The sequence below is a fragment of the Chrysemys picta genome, chromosome 1 (genome assembly GCF_011386835.1).
Source record: "Chrysemys picta bellii isolate R12L10 chromosome 1, ASM1138683v2, whole genome shotgun sequence".
In the NCBI taxonomy this organism is placed as follows: domain Eukaryota; kingdom Metazoa; phylum Chordata; order Testudines; family Emydidae; genus Chrysemys; species Chrysemys picta.
This window is the reverse complement of record NC_088791.1, coordinates 353,063,827-353,087,598: the sequence shown is the minus strand read 5'-3', so window position 1 is coordinate 353,087,598 and position 23,772 is coordinate 353,063,827. Positions and strand designations below refer to the sequence as shown.

Here is a 23,772-nt window from a genome sequence, read left to right as displayed (position 1 = left end):
TCTGTGGAGAGGGTTGAATTTCAATGTTAACTCTGGTCCATTGGCTGGGGTGTAGAGATAGACCAATGGATCTGCCATTGATATCAAAGGGAGCGCTGCATGGAGATCACGGGTAGAGGGATCTGAAAAGGACTTGGGGGTCATGGTGGATAATCAGCTGAACATGAGCTCCCAGTGCAGTGCTGGGGTCAAATGGGGCTAATGTGATTCTTGGACGTATGAACAGGGGACTCTCAAGTATGAGTAGGGAGATTATATGACTTTTGTATTTGGCACTGGGGTGACCCCTGCTGGAATCCTGTGCCCAGTTCTGGTGTCCTCAATTCAAGAAGGATGTTGATAAACTGCAGAGGGGTCAGAGAAGAGCCATGGGAATGATTGAATGATTGGAAGAGCTGCCTTGTAGTGATAGACTCAAGGAGCTCAGTCTGCTTAGTTTAACGAAGAGAAGGCGAAGGGGTGACACGATCACAGTTTATGAGTACCGAGATGAGGACCAGAAATGTGAGAACAGGGGGCTCTTCAGTCCACAAATGTCTAACACGATTCAGTGGCTGGAAGTTGAAGGTAAACAAAATCAGACTAGAAATAAGGCACAAATTCTCAGCAGTGAGGGTGATTAGCTCTTGGAACAAGTGACCACAAGTTGCGGTGGATTCTCCATCCCTGACAATCTTGAAATAGAGAGTGGAGGCGTTTAGAAAGATCTGCTCTTTGTCAAACAGGAATTGATTCAGGGCAGTTCATTGGGCTGTGTTATACAGGAGATCAGATGTGATGATCACGGTGGTCCCCTGTGGCTGTAGAATCTATGAATCCATTAGTAATCCCTTCTGCCGTGACTAACCTTTGAGTTGCCGTTGTATTTATTTGTTCAGTAGTTGACTGTTGCATTCAGCATCAATCAATGGGAAAATAGAAAGTAGGAACCGAGCTGGGTGAATAATTCCTAACAAAGCTGAACTTCACCTTTTTGGTTTCTGTTCGTGCATCGTCCTAGAGCTGACTGAGATTTTCATTCATGCATAAGTTATCTGAAATTATCCGCCCAATAATGCTTCTGCTGTGGCTTCTTTACAGTGGGTTTGCAGGTGTTCCGTTTCTGTTCTTTACAGGTCTGAATGTAGCTCTTATGCTCAGGTTTGTATTGCATTCAAAGAAAGCTCATTTCAAGTTCACGTTATGTGAATCTTGGCACTATTTCCTGAAAAGAACCTGTTTCTGGAGGCCGAGAGGGACCTGGCCCATGTGCAAGCTCTCGGCAGGGGGTGAATTTCGCTCTAGAATGTTAGTGAGAAGTGAGCGTGAAAGAGGCACTATCCCACAAGTACTGACCTTGTCTTTCTTTCCAGCTTTGCCTAGCAGAGCCCACACCTCATCATGTCTGCTGTCAACAGCACAAAATTCAGTCATCTCACGTTCATCCTCCTCGGCATCCCGGGCCTGGAGGACTGGCACACCTGGATCGCCATCCCCTTCTGTTTGATGTACACTGTTGCTCTTTTAGGGAACTGTGTTCTAATATTCCTTATTGCAACAGAGCGCAGCCTCCAGGAGCCCATGTACCTTTTCCTCTCCATGTTGGCAGTCAGCGATTTAATATTATCTACTTCTACAGTGCCGAAAATGCTGGCCATCTTCTGGTTTAGGGCCAGGGAAATTGCTTTGGAGTCCTGCTTCACCCAGATGTTCTTTGTTAACTTTGGGTTTGTTGCTGAGTCAGCCGTCCTGCTGGCCATGGCGTTTGATCGGTACGTAGCCATCTGCGACCCCCTGAGATACACGACTATCCTCACCAATGCGAAGATTGGGAAAATTGCCACGGCCATAGTGATGAGAAGCTTTTGTATAATTGTCCCCGTTTTCTTTCTGCTCCAACAACTGCCCTTCTGTGGAAGCAACGTCCTACCGCAGTCATACTGCGAGCACATAGGGGTGGCCAGTCTGGCCTGTACAGACATAACCATGAATATCTTGTATAGCTTTGCAGTGCCGATTGTAACCGTTATACTAGACATTGTATTTATTGGGGTGTCTTACGTGCTGATCCTCAAGGCTGTCTTCAGGCTCCCCACCAAAGATGCCCGGCTCAAGGCTTTTAGCACCTGTGGCTCCCATGTCTGTATCATCATCTTGTTTTATACCCCAGCATTTTTCAGTCTCCTAACCCACCGCTTTGGCCATCAGGTCCCCCGTCACATTCACATCCTGCTGGCCGATCTCTACGTGCTCATCCTCCCCATGCTAAACCCCATTGTTTACGGGATGAAAACCAAGCAGATTCGGAAACAAGTGGGCTGCATGTTCTCGCAGAAGTGGAAATGGTGCTGAGTGCTCCCGCTGGGCTGCTAGCTGAGCAAGGAAACTTACTAGTTTGTCTTCTTCCGCACTGCAAGGAGAGGGTCCCTTGGCACCCGGAAATGGAAGTTAACATTTTAACTCCCTGTAGCAAAATAGACATCATCAGCTCCCGGGATGTTTCATTGCACACCCAGGTCCATGGCACTATGTGGGCTCGAGATCTATTCATTGGTAGCCTTCTGATCAGTTTTAGTGACACCCCCGGAACAGGGAGGGTCTCACTAGTCTGAGGGGAAGCCAAATGGGAGGTTAGTTCTTGTGCTGCCCACTCTATGCCAGACGGAGAGGCACAAGGAAGCTGACAAGTGCGTTACGCTCACCTTGACGGGCACCGAAAATGTCTGCGGTTCCATGGAGTGCTGCTGCCACTTCACATATGATGGAGGTGAAAAACCCTCCAGTTAAGGGATGATTTTGGCCAGTTAGACAAAGAACCACTTTTGCCTCAGTACAGTAGATATCTATGGACATGGGGACTGCCGGGCTGGACCAGAGCCGAGGTCCATCTCGTCAGTATCCTGTCTCTAGTAACTGGTCGTGGCTGCTTCAGAGGAATCCCCACAGGGCTATGCACAGTTATCCTCTGCATGGGAAGTTTCTTCCTAAACCCCGTCACTTAGTGGTTGACTTATGCCCTCATTACTGTACATTTGGTATTCTCATCTATATTAATGTCCAAGTCTCTTTTGAATCCTGCTTGGCTCTTGGCCTTAATGGTATCTTGTGGCAGTGAGTTCCAAAGGTTAATTGTGTTGTGTAAAAACAACAAACCCTCCCTCCACCATTTTGAATTTGCTGACTTTTGGGTTTCATTGAATTTGTTTCCACAACCACGACTCAAAAATGTGAAATATTTTTTCCTAATATCCAACCTAGACCTCCCCCACTGCAACTTAATACCATTGCTCCTTGTTCTGTCAAAACATAACTGCATATTTCCACGCAATGATGATGCATTTTTTATTTTTGCATTGGCATTCAATGGCAGCTATTTCTGCTAATGCACATCCATGTGGGAATCACTCTGCATGACTGATTTGCACAGAAACCAAAGAAAGCTCTCACTGGGAGGTGGGCTGGAAGCTCAGGTTGTAAGTCGCCATCATTGTCCACCTGCAGCTTATGGTCCAAGGACTGGTAGTTGATACTTTGCACTGTGTTTAACATTTTATCCAGCATGATGCTAATTCTGCCCTCTTTCCCAGTGTTGATATTGTACATATAAAATATCTCCTCCTGCCTAGTGTGGACAGATCTAGTGGCATAAAGAACCCCACATATAAAGAGAGCATTGGAAACAGAAGGCTTGTGTGGCCTGTTATACCACGCAATTTGCACTTGTAGGGAGCCTTCACTGAGTTTGCTAATCACAGTGTAACCTGTATTTGCCTCTCTTGAATAAATTACCCACAACCACTTTCATCCACAGCAAAGTCAATGTCCTGCCATGATGCACCAGTGTAGGAGACGCGGTTGCTGTAGATGGCATCTGGGATGTATTTTAGACTGAGCTCAGTGGTTTGTATTTAAATTGAGCTTATACGTATTGGCAGTATTGTAGAGTTACAGTACATGAAATTCCTATCCATGGTGATATCACCACCTTGTCCACACTGAATTCTGTTCTCCTGATCATTTCTCTACACCAGCAAATCATCATATGACTGGTAAAGACGGTAATATGCCAGTGATCTCCCATCTGTGTTCAAAGGTGTCACCCAGTAAAGTTCCTTCTCTGGGTTAGCAGGAGAGTGGGATAGGAATAGGCAAGGCCCCCTCCAGTTCAGCTGTGTCCAGACGGGTTTGCTGATGCCCATGAGCCCACCATGGTCACAGGTCCCTGGTATCAAAAGGAAAATACGTGGTTATAAAATTGGGATACAAAGGAGGTTCAGGACTCCATGGATCCTCTGCCTCTATGGATGGGGTGATTAGGGCCACAGGGAGACACTGGCAGCCAGGGAGCAGGAGTGGGGAGGTTTCTTCCCCACCCCACCTCCAGCTAAAGGGACTGAACTCTGGGGAGTGGGCATTGGTGGTTGCTGGAAATCCGCAAGTCATTCCCCTTCCGTTCCCCTCCCATTCAAGGAATAGAGGCCATGCTGACGGGGGGCGATCTGTTTGGTGGCATTCTCCTCCTGCCATGCCTTCAGCCACTCCTGCAGAGCCGCGGTCTCCCAGTAGAAGATCAGGACCTTCTTTTTGTCCAGCGTCTCCAGCTGATCAACCACAAAGCTCATGTTCGTACTCCCAAATTTATAAGCAATTATTTTCCTTTTCATTGCAGGGACCTGTAACCATGAACTCAGTGAAGGGTGAGCACCAGTACTGTCTAGTGTCCTAACTCAGCGGACACTAGACTAACACAGGCCACCTGTCCTGCTCTGTGGGGAATGCCACCCCAGGAGTGGGCGGGGGCACCCAGCAGGGGGCTCAGAGCTACCAGGGAACATAAGAACAGTCCTATTGGGTCAGAGCAATGGTCCATCTACCCTAGTATTCTGTCTCTGACACTGGCCAATACCAGGTGCTTCAGAGGGAATGAACAGAACAGGGCAATTTTTCGAGTCATCCATCCCGTCGTCAAGTCCCAGTTTCTGGCAGTCAGAGGTTTAGGGACACCGAGAGCATGGCGTTGTATCCCTGACCATCTTGTCCTCCAAGGCTTATTTAATTCTTTTTTTAACACTGTTACAATTGTGGCCTTCACAACATCCCCTGGCAAAGAGTTCCACAGGTTGACTGTGCACTGTGTGAAGAAATACTTCCTTTTGTTTCTTTTAAACTTGCTGCCAATTCATTTCATTGGGTGATCCCTGTGTGACATTATTGACATAAACTGTGACCCTATAGATCATTCTTGCAACCACTGTTGTATATTTGCAGCAAATATTGTACAGAGGTTGTTGTGTGAGGTGTCTATGAAAAGGTTATGATTTGCTGCTTATAATTATACTATCTGTATGTGTGTATCATTTTGTAGTTGAAGTTATGAATATTGGCTCTGTACTTGTATCTCAATGTGTTTTGATTCTAAGTAGCCTCAGTGAAGCATTTGGTCAGCTCCTTGAGGAAGGACTATTCTGGGTAAGTGCCCAATCAAGGAACACTTAACTGAGAATGAACTTTGGGAGATGCCAATCTACATCTACGCTTTCCTGGGAACGTTCAAACTAACATGTAAACAATGGCATCGGCCTGAAAACTGAGTCATGCATGGTCATGTGACTTGTCCATGTGACTCCAAACGCCATCTTGCTGCTGTGGTTTTCCACAGTAAGAACAAAGAGGTCCTTCCACAGGGCAGAGAATATAAAAGGCCCTGGAAACCCCTCCATTTTGTCTTCAGTCCTGCTTCTTACTTCTGGAGGAACCTTGCTGCAAACTGAAGCTCTGAACAAAGGACTGAAGGACCCATCCCAGCTGTGGACGTGTCCAGAGATTTGATTTGAACCTGCAGTTTATTTCATCACTGCTACAAGCCTAAACCAAGAACTTTGCCATTGCTGTATGGAATTGATTCCATTTAACCAATTCTAGCTTTCATCTATATTACTTTCTTTTTATAAATAAGCCTTTAGATTTTAGATTCTAAAGGATTGGCAACAGCGTGATTTGTGGGTAAGATCTGACTTGTATATTGACCTGGATCTGTGGCTTGGTCCTTTGGGATAGAGAGAACTTTATGTCTTTTACTGGGTTATTGGTTGGTGATACTGGGAAATTGGAATGTCAAGGAAATTGCCCGTATGACTTATGGTTAGCCGGTGACGTAAGAATGAAGTCCTCTCTGTTTGGCTGGTTTGATGTGCCTTAATAATAAAGGAACCCCAGCCAGCCTTGGGCTGTGACTGCCCTGCTCGAAGCAATTTGTCCTGAATTGATACTCTCAGTTGGGTCCCACCACAGGCAGCATCGTTACCCCTGTGCTTGTATTATGGGAAGGAGTAAATAACATTTCCTTATTCTTTTTCTCCACACCATTTATGCTTTTATAGCTCTCTATCATATCCCCCCTTACCCATATCTTGCCAGTATTTATTCTCCTTTCTATTTTTCTCATTAGGATTTGCTTTCCAATTGTTAAAAGATGCCTTTTTGCTTTGAACCACGTTTTCTGAGCAGAACCACGCTTCAAACCATTTTATAGGAGGGAAGGGCCTCGCACTATTTCAGTCACATTTCCAATGGTATTTTGATTTGCATGTGTGTTGCCTATAGTTTTTTTCCTTCCCCATATGAGAATTGTTTAAACAAAAATATAGAATCCAGGCTGGAACAGGTTCCGAGAAGGGCTGCTAGGGTGGTCAGGGCAATGGAGGGCCTGGCTTTGGAGGGGAGGCTAAAGGAGCTTGGCTTGGTTAGCCCTGCGAAAGTCAGGCTGGGTGGGGATCGGACTGCTCTATAAATACATCTTGAGGTAAACACCCGGGAGGGAGAAGAGCTATTGATGCTAAAGGACAGTGTTGGCACAAGAACAAATGGGGATAAACTGGCCAGGAGTTAACTGAGGCTGGGAATGAGAAGATGGCTTCTAGTCATTGGAGGATGGAGGTTCTGGATGGAGCTTCATAAATGTATCCACGGGATGATATGACAGGGCTGCCTGTGATAGCAAGAGATTGGACTCGACCCATGAGATCCATTCCAGTGTTATGACCCTTTGTATTAATTATTAGCAATGTTTATTATTTACATTCTTATTTATTCTTTACAGGGAGACAGTGTTAAAGGCACAACAGTAAACCATTCCAATGCAGAGGAAATATAGAAAGAAAAGCAAGGGGCCAATATGGCTCAATCAGGAGCTCTTCAATGACCTGACAATCAAAAAGCTTTCCTACAAAAAGTGGGAACATGGACAAATTGAGAACGAGGAGTACAAAAGAATGGCACAACTATGTAGAGACAAAATCATAGAATCATAGAATATTAGGGTTGGAAGAGACCTCAGGAAGTCATCTAGTCCAACCCCCTGCCCAAAGCAGGACCAATTCAGAAAGGCTAAGGCACAAAATGACTTACCTCTGGCAAGGAACAAAAAAGGCAATAAGAAGAGGTTCTTTAAAAACATCAGTAGCAAGAAAGAGACGAAGGGAAGGGTAGGTCCTCTACTTAGCGTGGAAGGAGAGCTGAAAACTAATGACAACAAGAAAGCTTTGGTGCTTAACGCCTATTTTGCTTCAGTCTTTCTTTAAAACGTTTATGATGAGCAGGTACTCAACACAATTAATATTAACAACTAGGAGGAAGTGATGCAAGCAAAATAGGGAAAGAACAGGCTAAAGAATATTTAGATGCTTTAGATGTACTCAAGTCAACAGGGTCTGATGAAATTCATCTTAAGCAACTAGCAGAAGCAATTTGGGGGCCATTAGCAATTATCTTTGACAATTCCTGGAGGACAGGACAGGTCCTAGAAGACTAGAGAAGGGCAAACATAGCACCTATCATTAAGAAGTGGAATAAGGAGGCCCCAGGGAATTATACACCAATCTTCCTGACTTCAGGACCTGGAAAGATACTGGACTGAATTATTAAACAATCGATTTGTAAGCCCCTGAAGGATAACAGGGTTATAAAGGATAGGCAGCATGGACTTATCAAAAACAAAACAAGCCAAAACAACTTAATTTCCTACTTTAATAGGGCTGCTGACCTGGTGAAAAGGGGGGGAATCAAGAGATAGCATATAATTTTGGTAAGGCTTTGACACAGTTCCTCACAACATTCTCTTAAGCAACCTAGGAAAATGCGGTCCAGATGAAATTAGGATAAGGTGACTGCACAAGTGGTTGAAAGATCTTACTCAAAGAGTAATTATGAATGGCCTAGGGTCCCCTAGGGGTCAGTCCTGATTCCAGTATTTCCATTAATTACTTGGATAATGGAGTGGAGAGTAGGCTTATAAAATTTGCGGATGACACCAAGCTGGGAGGAATTCCAAGCATTTTGGAAGCTAGGTTTAAAATTCAAAATGACCTTGACAAATTGGAGAATTGGTCTGAATTCAACAAAATTAAATTAAATAAAGACAAGTGCAAAGTACTACACTTGAGAAGGAAATATCAAATCCACAACCGCAGACTGGGGAATAACTGTGTAGATGGTCATAGGGCTGAAAAGGATCTGGGGGTTATAGCGGATCACAAACTGAATAGGAATCAGCAATGTGAAGCATGTAGTACGTAGGACACAGGAGGTAACTGTCCTGCTTTATTCAGCATTGGTGAGGCCCCAGCTGGAGTATGGCATCCAGTTCTGGGCACCACAATTCAGGAAGGATGTGCACAAATTGGAGAGTGCAGAGGAGAGCAACAAAAATGATCACAGGTTTAGAAAAGCTGATCTCTGAGGAAAGGTTAAAAAACTGGGCATGTTTAGTCTTGGGAAAAGAAGACTGAGGGGAGAGACCTGAGAACAGTCTTCAAATATGTTACTGGCTGTGATAAAGAGGATGGGAAGAAATTGTTCTACAGGGCCACTGAAGGTAGGAGAAGAAGTAATGGTCTTAATCTGTAGCAAGGGAGAGTCGGATTACATATTAGGAAAATCTTTCTAACTTTAGGGACAATTAAGCTCTGGCATAGGCTTCCAAGAGAGGTTGTGGAGTCCCCATCATTGGAAGTTTTTAAACACAAGTTGGACAAACCCCTGTCAAGGATGGTCTAGCTGTACTCGGACCTTCCAGAGTGCAAGGGGCAGGATTGATGACTTCTCAAGGTCCCCTCCAGCTCTCTATGTCTCTGATTCTAAGATTCTATGATTAATCATTGTGCCTGGTGCTGCACAAACACCTTATAAATGACAATCTGATTCTCCTTCTGGGGAAGCTTGTTGGTGAGTTTAGTTGCTCAGTTACTGGGCTGGCATTAGCCCTCAGAAGCATTTGCCCGTCTTGCTGAGCTCATGAATCACTCGTTCCCGAATCTGTCTGGTTCTCACCCTGTACACGATGGGATTTAACATGGGAGGAACGATTACAAAGACATTGGCCAGCAGGACGTGAATATAGTGAGGGATGTTAGCTCCACCAAAGTGATATGTGAAGGTTGAGAAAAAGGCAGGAATGTAAAACATCAATATGACACAGATGTGGGAGCTGCAGGTGCCTAGAGCCTTGAGCCGGGCATCTTTGGACAGGAGATGGAAGACGGCCTGGAGGATCAGAATGTAGGATACAGCAATAAGCACAATATCTAGCCCCATGGTTACAAGAGCCACTGTTAAACCATACCAGATATTGAGCGTTATATCAGCACAAGCCAGCCATGCTATGCCCATGTGCTCGCAGAACGTGTAATAAATGACATTGGATCCGCAGTACGGTAACCTTTTAAGAAAGTAGGTAAGGGAGCCCACCAGGCAAACACCTCTGATGACAGCTGCCGCCGCGATTTTCCCTATCTTTGAGTGCGTTAGTATGGTGGTGTATCTCAGGAGGCGGCAGATGGCGACGTATCGATCGAACGCCATGGCCAGCAGGATGGCCGACTCCGCAACGAAAATAAAATGGATAATGAACATCTGGGTGAAGCAGGCACTGAAAGCGATTTCCCGGGCGTTGAACCAGGATATGCTGAGCGTTTTGGGCATTGTGGCGGTAGACAGCAGAACATCAGCTACTGCCAGCCTGGCCAGGAACAGGTCCATGGGCTCGTGCAGACTTTGCTCTTCGATGATAATGAAGAGCAGGAGCCATTCCCCAGCAGGGCGGTCGTGTACATGGAGCAGAAGGGGATGGAGATCCAGCTGTGAGAGGCCTCCATGCCTGGGATGCCGAACAAGGCGCAGCTTACCAGAGTGAATCTGGTGTGATTGAGAGTGGCCATGATGGGGCGGGGCGCTGTTCCAGTTCACACATGTTTCCTGTAGACAAAACAAGTGGCAACTTGTTTCAATTGTTAATCACGCTCATTGTTAAAAATGTGAGGCCTTATTACCCATCTAGCCATTGGATAGTGTTATACCTTTATCTCGTAGACTGAAGAGCAATTTTCTTTCCCCATGAAGGTACTTATCACCTTTGATCAAGTTACCCCTGTGGCATTACGTCCCATATTCTTCATAGAGATATTGTTATGATATGAATATGGCATAACTAAGATGTGTCTTATGCAAGATGGGTCATGTGAGGTATCATTGGAAAAGTTATGATTTACTGAATATGATTATCCTATTTGTATACATGTATCATTTCTGTATCTGAAATTAGGAATATTGACTATTTAACAATTACAACTGTGTTTATACCTGGGGAACGCCCTCCAGACAATATGCAATCAGCCTGGATGGGCCATTAGGAAAGACAATGGGTCTTTAAAGATGCTGATCTCCCGTCTTCCTGGAGGTCCTTCCTGTCGACGTCGCAAATAAACCTTGTTTCATCGTTGCTTTGGCACTGCAGGGTCATGTGATCATGTCACCTGGTACTGGATACCATCTTGGACTGCTGGTACTTTTCCACTGAAGGGGGATGGGGATCAAACTGGGAAACAAAGAATTCCCGCAATATGTAAATCCTATTTAAGCCCGGGGAGTGAGTTAATCAAGGTCGCTGGCTGTTCACTGAATCCCCGCCCAGAATGACTTCTGAAAACACCTAAAACTGATCTGGGGAAGAAGGACTGGGACCCAGGCTGAGAAAGGGGTCTGGCCTGTGAAAAGCTGGAACTTTTTCTGGAAGCAAGAGTGGTTTGTCTTCAAGAAACTCTGCAACCTGCTTAAAACAACACTTAGGGTGAGAAATTACTACTTGGAACCCGTTTCTTTAGTTCATTAGGCTTAGTTTGCATGTTTCTTTATTTTGCTCAGTAATCTGCTTTGATCGGTTTGCTATTCCTCATAACCACTTTAAATCTACCCCTTGTACTTAATAAACTTGTTTTGTTTATTCTAAACCCAGTTTGTGTTATTCATAACGGTGGCAGGGGGAGCTGTGCATCTCTTCCTCCACATTGAGGGAGGGAGCGAATTTCATGAATTTACGCTGTACAGGTTTCTGTGCAGCGCAAGACAATACAATTTGGGGGTTGCACTGCAACGGAGGGTGCTCTTGAGTCCTGGGCAATCTCCTACCTGAGCTCTCGACACAGAGCTGATCTCAGAGTCTGTGCTTCTTTCTGCAGCTGGGTGTGTCCCTACCAGTGTGTGTGCGCGAGCCCGGCACAGCAGGATGGTGTCAGGGAGTCCAGTCTGGGGGGAACAGGTTAACTCAGTGGGACCACAGTACGTCAGGTTAAGGGGTTAAGGGGTTGTGAAACCCGTCACAACCCCTTAACCTTCTCTTTGTTAGGCTAAAACGATTGAGCACCTTGAGTCTATCACTATAAGACAGGTTGTCTCATCCTTTAATCATTGTCATGGCTCTTCTCTGAAACCTTCCCAATTTACCAACATCCTCCTTGAACTACGGACACCAGAACTGGACACAATATTCCAGCAGTGCTCGCCTGGGAGCCAAATACAAAGGTCATATAACCTCTCTCCCCCTACTCAAGATCCCCCCGTTTTTGCATCCAAGGCTCACAGTGGCCCTCTTGGCCACAGCATTACATTGGGAGCTCATGTTCAGCTGATTATCCACCATGTCCCTCAAATCTTTTTAAAACTCACCTCTTCCCAAGATAGGATCCCCCACCCTGTAAGTACGGCCGACATTCTTTGTTCCTAGATGTCTGCATTCACATGTGACCCAATTAAAACACATGTTATTTGCTTGTGCCCAGGGCTTTGTCATGCCTGACATTAAAAGCCTCTAAGGATAGAGATTCCACCAACTCCCTAGGTAACCCATTCCAGTGCTTCACCACCCTCCTAGTGAAATAGTGTTTCCTAATATCCAACCTAACCCTCCCCCACTGCAACTTGAGACCATTGCTCCTTGTTCTGTCATCTGGTACCACTAAGAACAGTCCAGATCCATCCTCTTTGGAACCCCCTTTCAGGTAGTTGAAAGCAGCTATGAAATCCCCCCCTCATTCTTCTCTTCTGCAGACTAAATAATCCCAGTTCCCTCAGCCACTCCTCATAAATCATGTGCTCCAGCCCCCAAATCATTTTTGTTGTCCTCTGCTGGACTCTTTCCAATTTTTCCACATCCTTCTTGTAGTGTGGGGCCCAAAACTGGAAACAGTACTCCAGATGAGGCCTCATCAACACTAAATAGAGGGGAATGATCACGTCCCTCAATCTGATGGCAATGCCCCTACTTACAGCCCAAAATGCCATTAGCCTTCTTGGCAACAAGAGCACACTGTTGACTCATATCCACCTTCTCGTCCACTGTAACCCCTAGGTCCTTTTCTGCAGAACTGCTGCCTAGCCAGTCAGTCCCTAGCCTGTAGCAGTGCATGGGATTCTTCCATCCGATTGAACTGGTACTTAGCCCTGCATGAGTAGGACATAAAGGGGGACCTAGATCTTGTGCTGGGTCACTGCCTGTGGGGGCAGGGGGGGAATTTCCCCATACTGAGGTACATAGAGAGTGCCTTTTCAAGAGCCGTCATTTTAGTAGTGGTGCCATTGAAATACTGCATTCAGAGAAGGAATACTGCATTCCAATTCCAAATACTGCATTCCAATTCCCCCACCCCCATTCCCCATTCCCATTCCCCCCCTTTACTTCCTGATTGACTGCAGACTATATAGTATTGAGTTCTGCTTAGCTATACCTTAACCAATCATTTTACTGAAATGTAACTAACCAATCCTAACATATTGTAACATGATTATTTAACCAATTATATCCCACCACCTTAATTGGTTTACACCCAACAAAATTAATTAAACAGCAGACAGAAACAATCACAGAGCCAGACAGGTTTCAGAGTAGCAGCTGTGTTAGTCTGTATCCACAAAAAGAACAGGAGTACTTGTGGCACCTTAGAGACTAACACATTTATTAGAGCATAAGCTTTCGTGGACTACAGCCCACTTCTTCAGATGCATATCCGAAGCAGACAGAGATTATACCAGGGGTAGACAACCTATGGCACGCGCGCCAAAGGCGGCACACGAGCTGATTTTCAGTGGCACTCACACTGACCGGGTCCTGGCTACCGGTTCGGGGGCTCTGCATTTTAATTTAATTTTAAATGAAGCTTCTTAAACATTTTAAAAACTTTATATACTTTATATATAACAATAGTTTAGTTATATATTATAGACTTACAGAAAGAGGCCTTCTAAAAACATTAAAATGTATGACTGGCACGCGAAACCTTAAATTAGAGTGAATAAATGAAGACTCGGCACACCACTTCTGCCGACCCCTGGATTATACAGACAAACAATAGGGAAGTGGAGACTACAGTGACAGAACAATACAGAAATGAGGATTTCACATCCCAGCTATTGATAAGTGAGTTCTTGCCAGACAGGATGCTATCAAACTCAGTTTCCTTTTACATCTTCTAGGCTCTTCCCTTTCTCTGGAGCTGATAGATCGATCACCTTCCGAACAGCCCCAAATCGCCTTATTTCAATGTGACGGGTTTGGGATGTGAGGATGTGACCGTTCACTTCCCAGCTTACGGCTGCCCCGGGGCTTAGCCCAAGGCCTTAGCCTAAGAACAGGGCCTCAGACTGTCACAGTGAGAAAAGGCCCTTACACCGGCAGACCGTGATTTCGATTCTTACCTCTAGAACTAGCTACGTGATAAGAATACACCTAAATTCTTAAAGTCTAGGCCTTCGCAGACAGGCCTGAATAGCTATATCCTAACAGAGACTATTGCAGGGGCTTGATTTTTCTTGCCTTCAGCTAACTCTCCTGGTAGGGGATCCCGTAGCGCTGCAGCCACTGTCTGCAGAAACTGACCCCTCCCTATTCTATCATCCTGCTAACCAAGAGATTCTCTAGTGTTCTTCGTTTCAAGTTTTTTCACCTGTATCGTGTCCCAGATTTGTCCCAAAGCAGGTGGAGAGGAAATATGTTACAATGTCACACACGGCGTGACCACCTGTCCTTCGTTCGGGGCCCAGTGTTCCACATTACACATCAAATCAATAAATATTGTCTTGTAAACTCCAGTAATCATGCAAAGGATTGGACACCGTAATACAATCGGTTCTTTGTATATGAGTGTGGGTCACAAATCAAACATCGGGGGGTGCCCTTAAAAATAGACTTTCTCCAATAATTTCCAAGTTGTCCTTTATTTGAAATCTAAAGGGTCTGTATATGGGCCTGAGGGAGATTACAAAAGCCAGGGACTAGCTGTTCTGGTGCAGGAACATCAGAGCTAGGGAAGTTATGCGTTCCCTGTTGCCAGGCCCTTTTATGCTGCCCATGGTGTTGGCACCATCTGTCATCGGTTTCACCCCCACTCTGGACTTTAGAGTACAGAAATGGGGACCTGCATGTGAACCTCTGAACTGAATTACCAACTTAGATCTGGTTTTGCTGCCACCACTCCCAAGTTTTAACTCCTTTCCCTGGGTAGCCTATAGAGACTTCTTCACCAATTTCCCGGTGAACACCGATCCAAACCCTTGGATCTTTACACAAGGAGAATGTAACCATCCCCCCTCCTTTCCCCCACCAATTCCTGGTGAGCCCAGATCCAACCCCCTTGGATCTTAAAACAAGGAAAAAGCAATCAGGTTCTTAAAAAGAAGGCTTTTAATTAAAGAAAAGAAAGATAAAAGAAAACCCTCTGGGAGAGATTAGCATACCAGCTACTCTCACAGACAACAGATTCCAAACACATAGGATGTCCCCCTGGGCAAAAACTTAGTTACACAAAACATACCCAATATGATTATTCCCTAATGCCCAAGACAGTTACAAAGAAAATAAACATAAACCTATTTATTTCCTTCACTAATACTCACTACTTGATAAGAAGCTGAATTCTGGAGCTTTCCCACTCCGGTCAAAACTTAAACTGAAACTAAACAAAGGGAACTTCCCTCCTTCCTTTTGAACCACCTTGTTCCCCCGCTTGGTTCCTCTGGTCAGGTGTCAGCTAGGCTAGGTGAACTTCTTAACCCTTTACAGGTAAAAGAGGCATTAACCCTTAACTATCTGTTTATGACACCATCAGACTCACTTACTTTTTGGAGACTCCGGGCGGCACACACCAGTGCGAAGTGCCAGGCTTTGCGCACAGCGATGCCTGGCTGCTGGCAGGATCCTAATGTGCCCCGCTGACTGGGTGGGTTGCAGTGGCCATGTCAGTGGCAGAGGCCGGACCAGCCCCAGTGCATTGCCCCCAGATGCACGGACAGAGACACGCCCCAAAACACACTAGCCGACATGCATCTCCTGCAGGGAGGGACTGGCCTGCACAGCCACCTAGGGGAACAGCTGCTGTGTACCACTTGCTGGCAGGGGTGTGGGTGAGGGTCTACACAGCATTTAAAGCTGGCTGCCCCCTGTGGCTGACTGGGGCTCGCTGTGGGGCTCTGTCTGGGCTAGCTGAACCCCAAGCTCTGAGACCCCTGGGGGGGAAGGGACTCACAGAGGCCAAATGTCTACACAGCCCCAGTCCACTGAGCAACTACAGGAAGGGGTGTGGGCCTGGCAAAGCTAATCCCCAGACATGGCCAGAAGGAGGCGCCCCTAGGGGCAAGCAGAGCACCCTGTGACACGCTCTCAGAGAGGAAGAATGGGCTTGTGATTACGGCTCTGGGGTGGGACTTGGGAGCCCGGGATTCAATTCCTGGTTCTACCACTGACTTCCTGTGTGGCCTTGGGTGAGTCACTTAGCATCCCTGCAGCTCCGTTCCCCACCTACTGACTGGGGGCAATGTGACTTCTTTGCTCCCACCCTTTGTTTAGGTTGAGAGCTCTCTGGGGCAGGAGCTGCTCTCGCCGTATGTGTCCAGCCCAGTGCAGCAGCGCCCTGATCCCCGTTAGGGCTTGTACGTGCTCCCCTGCTCCCTGTGTGAAATAACAGCCAGAGCCTGGGCGTTTGGGCTGGCGATGGGGAAAGCCGTCAGGAATATCGTTCAGACAAACACTGGGAAATCCCCTGTTTAAAGATCGCACCTGCATGAGGCTGATTTGGAAACTGGTGAGTCCCTGGGGCTCCCTGGTGGCTCAGAGCCCCGCTGGGATTCCCAGGGAGGCAGTATAAATATCCCTGTGTCTCAGCCCGGGTCAGTGCGGTTCACGCTGCCTGGAGCTCTGCACCCGGATCACAGGCAGAGATTCCTCAGCCCCGGCTGGAGCAGGAGCGTGGTGAGTCGTTTGGGATCGGGGCAGGCCTCCATTACTGGTGCATCCCCCTCTTTAGAAACTCGCCCGTTGCGTATCATCAGTGGGAACACTAGCACGCCAAGGACCCAGGCCAAGGGCACCTTCAGCATCCACTGGTTTCAATGGGAGCTGAGTGCACATGGGATCTTGCAGGATCGAGTGCACAGTCAAAGAAAAGACAGAAAATATAGACTCGAATGCAGAGTGTGTTTCATGGCTGCAAGGAGCTGCAGTATTCTCATTGGGTATTGCTGCTGGCGCGCAGCAGGCCCAGGAACAGAAAATAGGCATTCCCAGTTCTTGTCCCATCACCTGGCCTCTCCCTGGCCCGGATCCTGCAAAGACATTCCACAGGAGGGGTCCCTGTAAGATCAACACCTTTGTTCATTTTTCCAGTGTGCAGGAGGAGATAATTCCTGCTGCACGTCTCCCCTTGGGGCTGATGCTGCTAAGATCTGCTAAGCGCTGTTATTATAGATCATTCCTGTCCCATTCAGAGAGGGGAGGGGTGTCTTGATTTCCCTTCCCATCCCAATAGCTCAGACAGGAGCAGGCCAGAATCATTAGCATTTCGTTATACGAAGCTTCCAAATGATTCAGCTATAAAATAATAATGAACTTCAGGGCTTTAGATACTGAGGTGACAGTGCCTTGAAACACCAAAGATGGTGGGTGGAGGGACAGAAAGACAGGGAGATAGAAACTATTTTTTTATTTTCTATTTTCAGGGAATGTGCAATTCTAACAGAGCAGCTGAAATCTCCACTCTGCAAATCACGCGTGCAAGGCTGAAGTGTGCTTTGTCTTCCCTGTGGATCATATGGAAAAACTGTGTGTAACTACTGCAAAGGGATATTACATGGGGCTGCCTTCGTGCAACCTCCCAGTTACCCTGGGTCACAAGCGGACCCTTGACAGTCTCCCAAGGTTGGCTGCAACAACTCCAGTTTTTACCTATGTCTGTAAGCCTCAGATAACAAAGGGCCTGCTCATCAACCGGTGTCACCTGACGTAGCTCCATTGCCTTTGATAGGGCCGTGCGGATTCCACCAGCTGGGGATCTGGCCCCGTGTGACAGCTGGACACATTTCTGAAGGAGCCCTTTGTCATTTCAGCAGTGTGATGGAATAGGGTGAGAGGCAGGGCATCGGCAGCCAGGAGAAAATGCCCCAAGAGATGCAGCTTCCAGGCTCACAGACAGGGAGAGGCCAGTCGCCCAGGCAGGGTTTATAATGTCATGTCTCTGCCTGGGCCACACGGCCATTTCCTGACCCGGCCGACATTCTAACGGGCCCAGGGAAGGGTGTGGGGTGTCATTGGTACCCGAGTCTCCTGTTCCCCTGTTACCCTGGAGAGTCTTCTGGGCATCTCCGAGCTGGGCTTAGACTGTGACTCCAGAACGCTTTCACTGACAAACAATCTGCTATTATGGGCCGGACTAATTAAAAGCACCAAAGAACAAACTTCAGCTACTACAAAGGTAGGAACAGAGGCATTGCCAGACTGGGTCAGACCAGGGTCTGTATCGTCCAGCGTCCCCCTCCAACAGTGAGCTGCACCAGGTGCTGCAGGGAAGCAGCAAAAAACTCCAGAACTGGCAGATGTGGGGTAACATGACACTTCTTCAGGGATCATCCTGACCAGTAATAGTTGGCAACTGATTTAAATGTGAAGTGTGAGGTTTGATCTCTTTCAATACTCGGTTATTTCCTAGCCTATTGAGTGAGTGATTAAAGATGAGGATTAGAACTTTCCTGCAGAGTCCCTATACCAGGCAATGGCAAATTCGTTCTGTGGAGAGGGCTGAATTTCAATGTTAACTCTGGTCCATTGGCTGGGGTGTAGAGTTAGCCCAATGGATCTCCCATTGATATCAAAGGGAGCGCTGCATGGAGATTACGGGTAGAGGGATCTGAAAAGGACTTGAGGGTCATGGTGGATAATCAGCTGAACATGAGCTCCCAGTGCGGTGCTGGGGTCAAATGGGGCTAATGTGATTCTTGGACGTATGAAAACGGGATCTCAAGTACGAGTAGGGAGATTATATGACCTTTGTATTTGGCACTGGGGTGACCCCTGCTGGAATCCTGTGCCCAGTTCTGGTGTCCTCAATTCAAGAAGGATGTTGATAAACTGGAGAGGGGTCAGAGAAGAGCCACAGGAATGATTGAATGATTGGAAGAGCTGCCTTGTAGTGACAGACTCAAGGAACTCAGTCTGCTTAGTTTAACGAAGAGAAGGCGAAGGGGTGACACGATCACAGTTTATGAGTACTGAGATGGGGACCAGAAATGTGAGAACAGGGGGCTCTTCAGTCCACAAATGTCTAACACGATTCAGTGGATGGAAGTTGAAGCTAAACAAATTCAGACTAGAAATAAGGCACAAATTCTCAGCAGTGAGGGTGAATAGCACTTGGAACAAGTGACCACAAGTTGCGGTGGATTCTCCATCCCTGACAATCTTGAAATCGAGAGTGGAGGCGTTTAGAAAGATCTGCTCTTCATCAAACAGGAATTGATTCAGGGCAGTTCATTGGGCTGTGTTATACAGGAGATCAGATGTCATGATCACGGTGGTCCCCTGTGGCTGTAGAATCTATGAATCCATTAGTAATCCCTTCTGCAGTGACTAACCTTTGAGTTGCGTTGTATTGAGTTGTTCAGTAGTTGACTGTTGCATTCAGCATCAATCAATGGGAAAATATAAAGTAGGAACCGAGCTGGGTGAATAATTCCTGACAAAGCTGAACTTCACCTTTTTGGTTTCTGTTTGTGCATCGTCCTAGAGCTGACTGAGATTTGCATTCATGCACAATGACAGGTTTCAGAGTAGCAGCCATGTTAGTCTGTATCCGCAAAAAGAAGAACAGGAGTACTTGTGGCACCTTAGAGACTAACACATTTATTAGAGCATAAGCTTTCGTGGACTACAGCCCACTTCTTCGGATGCATATAGAATGGAACATATATTGAGGAGATATATATACACACATACAGAGAGCATGAACAGGTGGGAGTTGTCTTACCAACTCTGAGAGGCCAATTAATTAAGAGAAAAAAAACTTTTGAAGTGATAATCAAGCTAGCCCAGTACAGACAGTTTGATAAGAAGTGTGAGAATACTTACAAGGGGAGATAAATTCAATGTTTGTAATGGCTCAGCCATTCCCAGTCCTTATTCAAACCGGAGTTGATTGTGTCTAGTTTGCATATCAATTCTAGCTCAGCAGTCTCTCGTTGGAGTCTGTTTTTGAAGTTTTTCTGTTGTAATATAACCACCCGCAGGTCAGTCACTGAATGACCAGACAGGTTAAAGTGTTCTCCCACCGGTTTTTGAGTATTTTGATTCCTGATGTCAGATTTGTGTCCATTAATTCTTTTGCGTAGAGACTGTCCGGTTTGGCCAATGTACATGGCAGAGGGGCATTGCTGGCACATGATGGCATATATCACATTGGTAGATGTGCAGGTGAACGAGCCCCTGATGGTATGGCTGATGTGATTAGGTCCTATGATGATGTCACTTGAATAGATATGTGGACAGAGTTGGCATCGGGCTTTGTTACAAGGATAGGTTCCTGGGTTAATGGTTTTGTTCAGTGATGTGTGGTTGCTGGTGAGTATTTGCTTTAGGTTGGGGGGTTGTCTGTAAGCGAGGACAGGTCTGTCTCCCAAGATCTGTGAGAGTAAAGGATCATCTTTCAGGATAGGTTGTAGATCTCTGATGATGCGCTGGAGAGGTTTTAGTTGGGGGCTGAAGGTGACAACTAGTGGTGTTCTGTTATTTTCTTTGTTGGGCCTGTCTTGTAGGAGGTGACTTCTGGGTACTCGTCTGGCTCTATCAATCTGTTTTTTCACTTCAGCAGGTGGGTATTGTAGTTTTAAGAATGCTTGATAGAGATCTTGTAGGTGGTTGTCTCTATCCGAGGGATTGGAGCAAATGCGGTTATATCTTAGAGCTTGGCTGTAGACAATGGATCGTGTGGTGTGTCCATAATAAATTTGTTAGTCTCTAAGGTGCCACAAGTACTCCTGTTCTTCTTTATTCATGCATAAGTTATCTGAAATTATCCACCCAAAAATGCTTGTGCTGTGGCTTCTTTACAGTGGGTTTGCAGGTGTTCCTATCTGACACCTGAGCTTCCTGACCAGTCACTGTCACATGGTATGTTTCTGTTCTTTACTGGTCTGAATGTAGCTCTTAGACTCAGGTTTGTATTGCATTCAAAGAAAGCACATTTCAAGTTCATGTTATGTGTATCTTTGGCACTATTTCCTGAAAAGAACCTCTTTCTGGTGGCCGAGAGGGACCTAGCCCTTGTGCAAGCTCTCGGCAGGGGGTGAATTTCGCTCTAGAACGTTAGGGAGAAGTGTGTGTCAAAGGGGCGATACCCCGCAAGTAATGACCTTGTCTTTCTTTCCAGCTTTGCCTAGCGTCCAAGCAGAGCCCACACCTCATCATGTCTGCTGTCAACAGCACAAAATTCAGTCATCTCACATTCATCCTCCTCGGCATCCCGGGCCTGGAGGACTGGCACACCTGGATCGCCATCCCCTTCTGTTTGATGTACACTGTTGCTCTTTTAGGGAACTGTGTTCTAATATTCCTTATTGCAACAGAGCGCAGCCTCCAGGAGCCCATGTACCTTTTCCTCTCCATGTTGGCAGTCAGCGATTTAATATTATCTACTTCTACAGTGCCGAAAATGCTGGCCATCTTCTGGTTTAGGGCCAGGGAAATTGCTTTTGAGTCCTGCTTCTCCCAGATGTTCTTTGTTAACTTTGGGTTTGTTGCCGAGTCAGCCGTCCTGCTGGCCATGGCGTTTGATCGGTACGTAGCCATCTGCGACCCCCTGAGATACACGACTATCCTCACCAATGAGAAGATTGGGAAAATCACCACGGCCATAGTCATCAGAAGCTTTTGTATAATTGTCCCCGTTTTCTTTCTGCTCCAACAACTGCCCTTCTGTGGAAGCAACGTCCTACCGCAGTCATACTGCGAGCACATAGGGGTGGCCAGTCTGGCCTGTGCAGACATAACCATCAATATCTGGTATGGCTTTGCACTGATGATTGTAACCATTATACTAGATATTGTATTTATTGGGGTGTCTTACGTGCTGATCCTCAGGGCTGTCTTCAGGCTCCCCACCAAAGATGCCCGGCTCAAGGCTTTTAGCACCTGTGGCTCCCACGTCTGTATCATCATCTTGACTTATGCCCCAGTAGTTTTAACTCTCCTAACCCACCGCTTTGGCCATCAGGTCCCCCGTCACATTCACATCCTGCTGGCCGATCTCTATGTGCTCATCCTCCCCATGCTAAACCCCATTGTTTACGGGATGAAAAGCAAGCAGATTCGGAAACAAGTGGGCTGCATGTTCTCGCAGAAGTGGAAATGGTGCTGAGTGCCCCCGCTGGGCTGCTAGCTGAGCAAGGAAACTTACTAGTTTGTCTTCTTCCGCACTGCAAGGAGAGGGTCCCTTGGCGCCCGGAAATGGAAGTTAACACTTTAACTCCCTGTATCAAAATAGACATTATCAGCTCCCGGGGTGTTTCATTGCACACCCAGGTCCACGGCACTATGTGGGCTCGAGATCTATTCATTGGTAGCCTTCTGATCAGTTTTAATGACACTCCCAGAACAGGGAGGGTTTCACTAGTCTGAGGGGAAGCCAAATGGGAGGTTAGTTCTTGTGCTGCCCACTCTATGCCAGACGGAGAGGCACAAGGAAGCTGACAAGTAAGTTACGCTCACCTTGACGGGCACCGAAAATGTCTGCGGTTCCATGGAGTGCTGCTGCCACTTCACATATGATGGAGGTGAAAAACCCTCCAGTTAAGGGATGATTTTGGGCAGTTAGACAAAGAACCACTTTTGCCTTCAGTACAGTAGATATCTATGGACATGGGAACTGCCGGGCTGGACCAGAGCCGTGGTCCATCTCGTCAGTATCCTGTCTCCTGGCTGCTTCAGAGGAATCCCCGCAGGGCTATGCACAGTTATCCTCTGCATGGGAAAGTTTCTTCCTAAACCCCATCACTTAGCGGTTGACTTATGCCCTCATTACTGTACATTTGGTATTCTCATCTATATTAATGTCCAAGTCTCTTTTGAATCCTGCTTGGCTCTTGGCCTTAATGGTATCTTGTGGCTGTGAGTTCCAAAGGCTAACTGTGTTCTGTAAAAACAACAAACCCTCCCTCCACCATTTTGAATTTGCTGACTTTTGGGTTTCATTGAATTTCCTTCCACAACCATGACCCAACATTGTGGTTTTTCTCTCAAGATTCGGCCCTAATTTTCCCCCCTGTAAATCTCTGCCTCTATTAGTTTTCTAATTGTTCTAAATGATTAATTTTAATGATTAGTGCTGTGATTATTTTGATGTCCTGTGAAAGTGCGAGTAAAAAAAACATAGAATCATAGAAGGTTAGGGTTGGAAGAGACCTCAGGAGGTCATCTAGCCTGACCCCCTGCTAAAAGCAGGACTAACTCCAACAAATCATCCCAGCCAGGGCTTTGTCAAGCCGAGCCTTAAAGATCTCTAAGGATGGAGATTCCATCACCTCCCTAGGTAACGCACTCCAGTGCTTCAACACCCTCCTAGTGAAATAGTGTTTCCTAATATCCAACCTAGACCTCCCCCACTGCAACTTGACACCATTGCTCCTTGTTCTGTCAAAGCATAACTGCATTTTTCCATGCGATGATGATCCATTTTTTATTTTTGCTTTGGCATTCAAAGGCAGCTATTTCTGCCCCTGCGGGATTCACTCTGAATCACTCTGCATGACTGATTTGCACAGAAACCAAAGAAAGCTGTCACTGGGAGGTGGGCTGGAAGCTCAGGTTGTAAGTTGCCATCATTGTCCACCTGCAGCTTATGCTCCAAGGGCTGGTAGTTGATTCTTTGCACTGTGTTTAACATTTTATCCAGCCTGATGCTAATTCTGCCCTCTTTAACAGTGTTGATATTGTACATATAAAATATCTCCTCCTGCCTAGTGTGGACAGATCTAGTGCCATAAAGAACCCCACATATAAAGAGAGCATTGGAAACAGAAGGCTTGTGTGGCCTGCTATACCACGTAATTTGCACTTGCAGGGAGCCTTCACTGAGTTTGCTAATCACAGTGTAACCTGTATTTGCCTCTCTTGAATAAATTCGCGGCTGGAGGAGCGAGGGGAGCGCAAGC

General features: G+C 46.4%; 2 protein-coding genes and 2 pseudogenes across 2 annotated transcripts; 2 read left to right on the top strand and 2 right to left on the bottom strand.

The window, feature by feature from the left end:
- Nucleotides 1–1,380: 1,380 nt before the first annotated feature.
- On the top strand, nucleotides 1,381–2,331 carry LOC135972305 (olfactory receptor 52B2-like). Its single transcript, XM_065549811.1, has one exon. It carries the CDS (start codon nucleotides 1,381–1,383, stop codon nucleotides 2,329–2,331), a length of 951 nt encoding a protein of 316 aa, XP_065405883.1.
- Nucleotides 2,332–2,610: 279 nt separating this feature from the next.
- LOC101933139 (olfactomedin-4-like) lies at nucleotides 2,611–4,601 on the bottom strand (annotated as a pseudogene).
- A 4,639-nt stretch (nucleotides 4,602–9,240) lies between these two features.
- On the bottom strand, nucleotides 9,241–10,193 carry LOC135981910 (olfactory receptor 52B2-like; annotated as a pseudogene).
- Nucleotides 10,194–21,029: 10,836 nt separating this feature from the next.
- LOC101953709 (olfactory receptor 52B2-like) lies at nucleotides 21,030–21,980 on the top strand. The gene has a single exon (XM_005315059.3). It carries the CDS (start codon nucleotides 21,030–21,032, stop codon nucleotides 21,978–21,980), a length of 951 nt encoding a protein of 316 aa, XP_005315116.3.
- The last annotated feature ends 1,792 nt before the right edge of the window (nucleotides 21,981–23,772 follow it).

Coding starts and splice junctions, on each gene's coding strand:
- LOC101953709 (XM_005315059.3), top strand. CDS start 21,030: ATGTCTGCTGTCAACAGCACAAAATTCAGTCATCTCACATTCATCCTC.
- LOC135972305 (XM_065549811.1), top strand. CDS start 1,381: ATGTCTGCTGTCAACAGCACAAAATTCAGTCATCTCACGTTCATCCTC.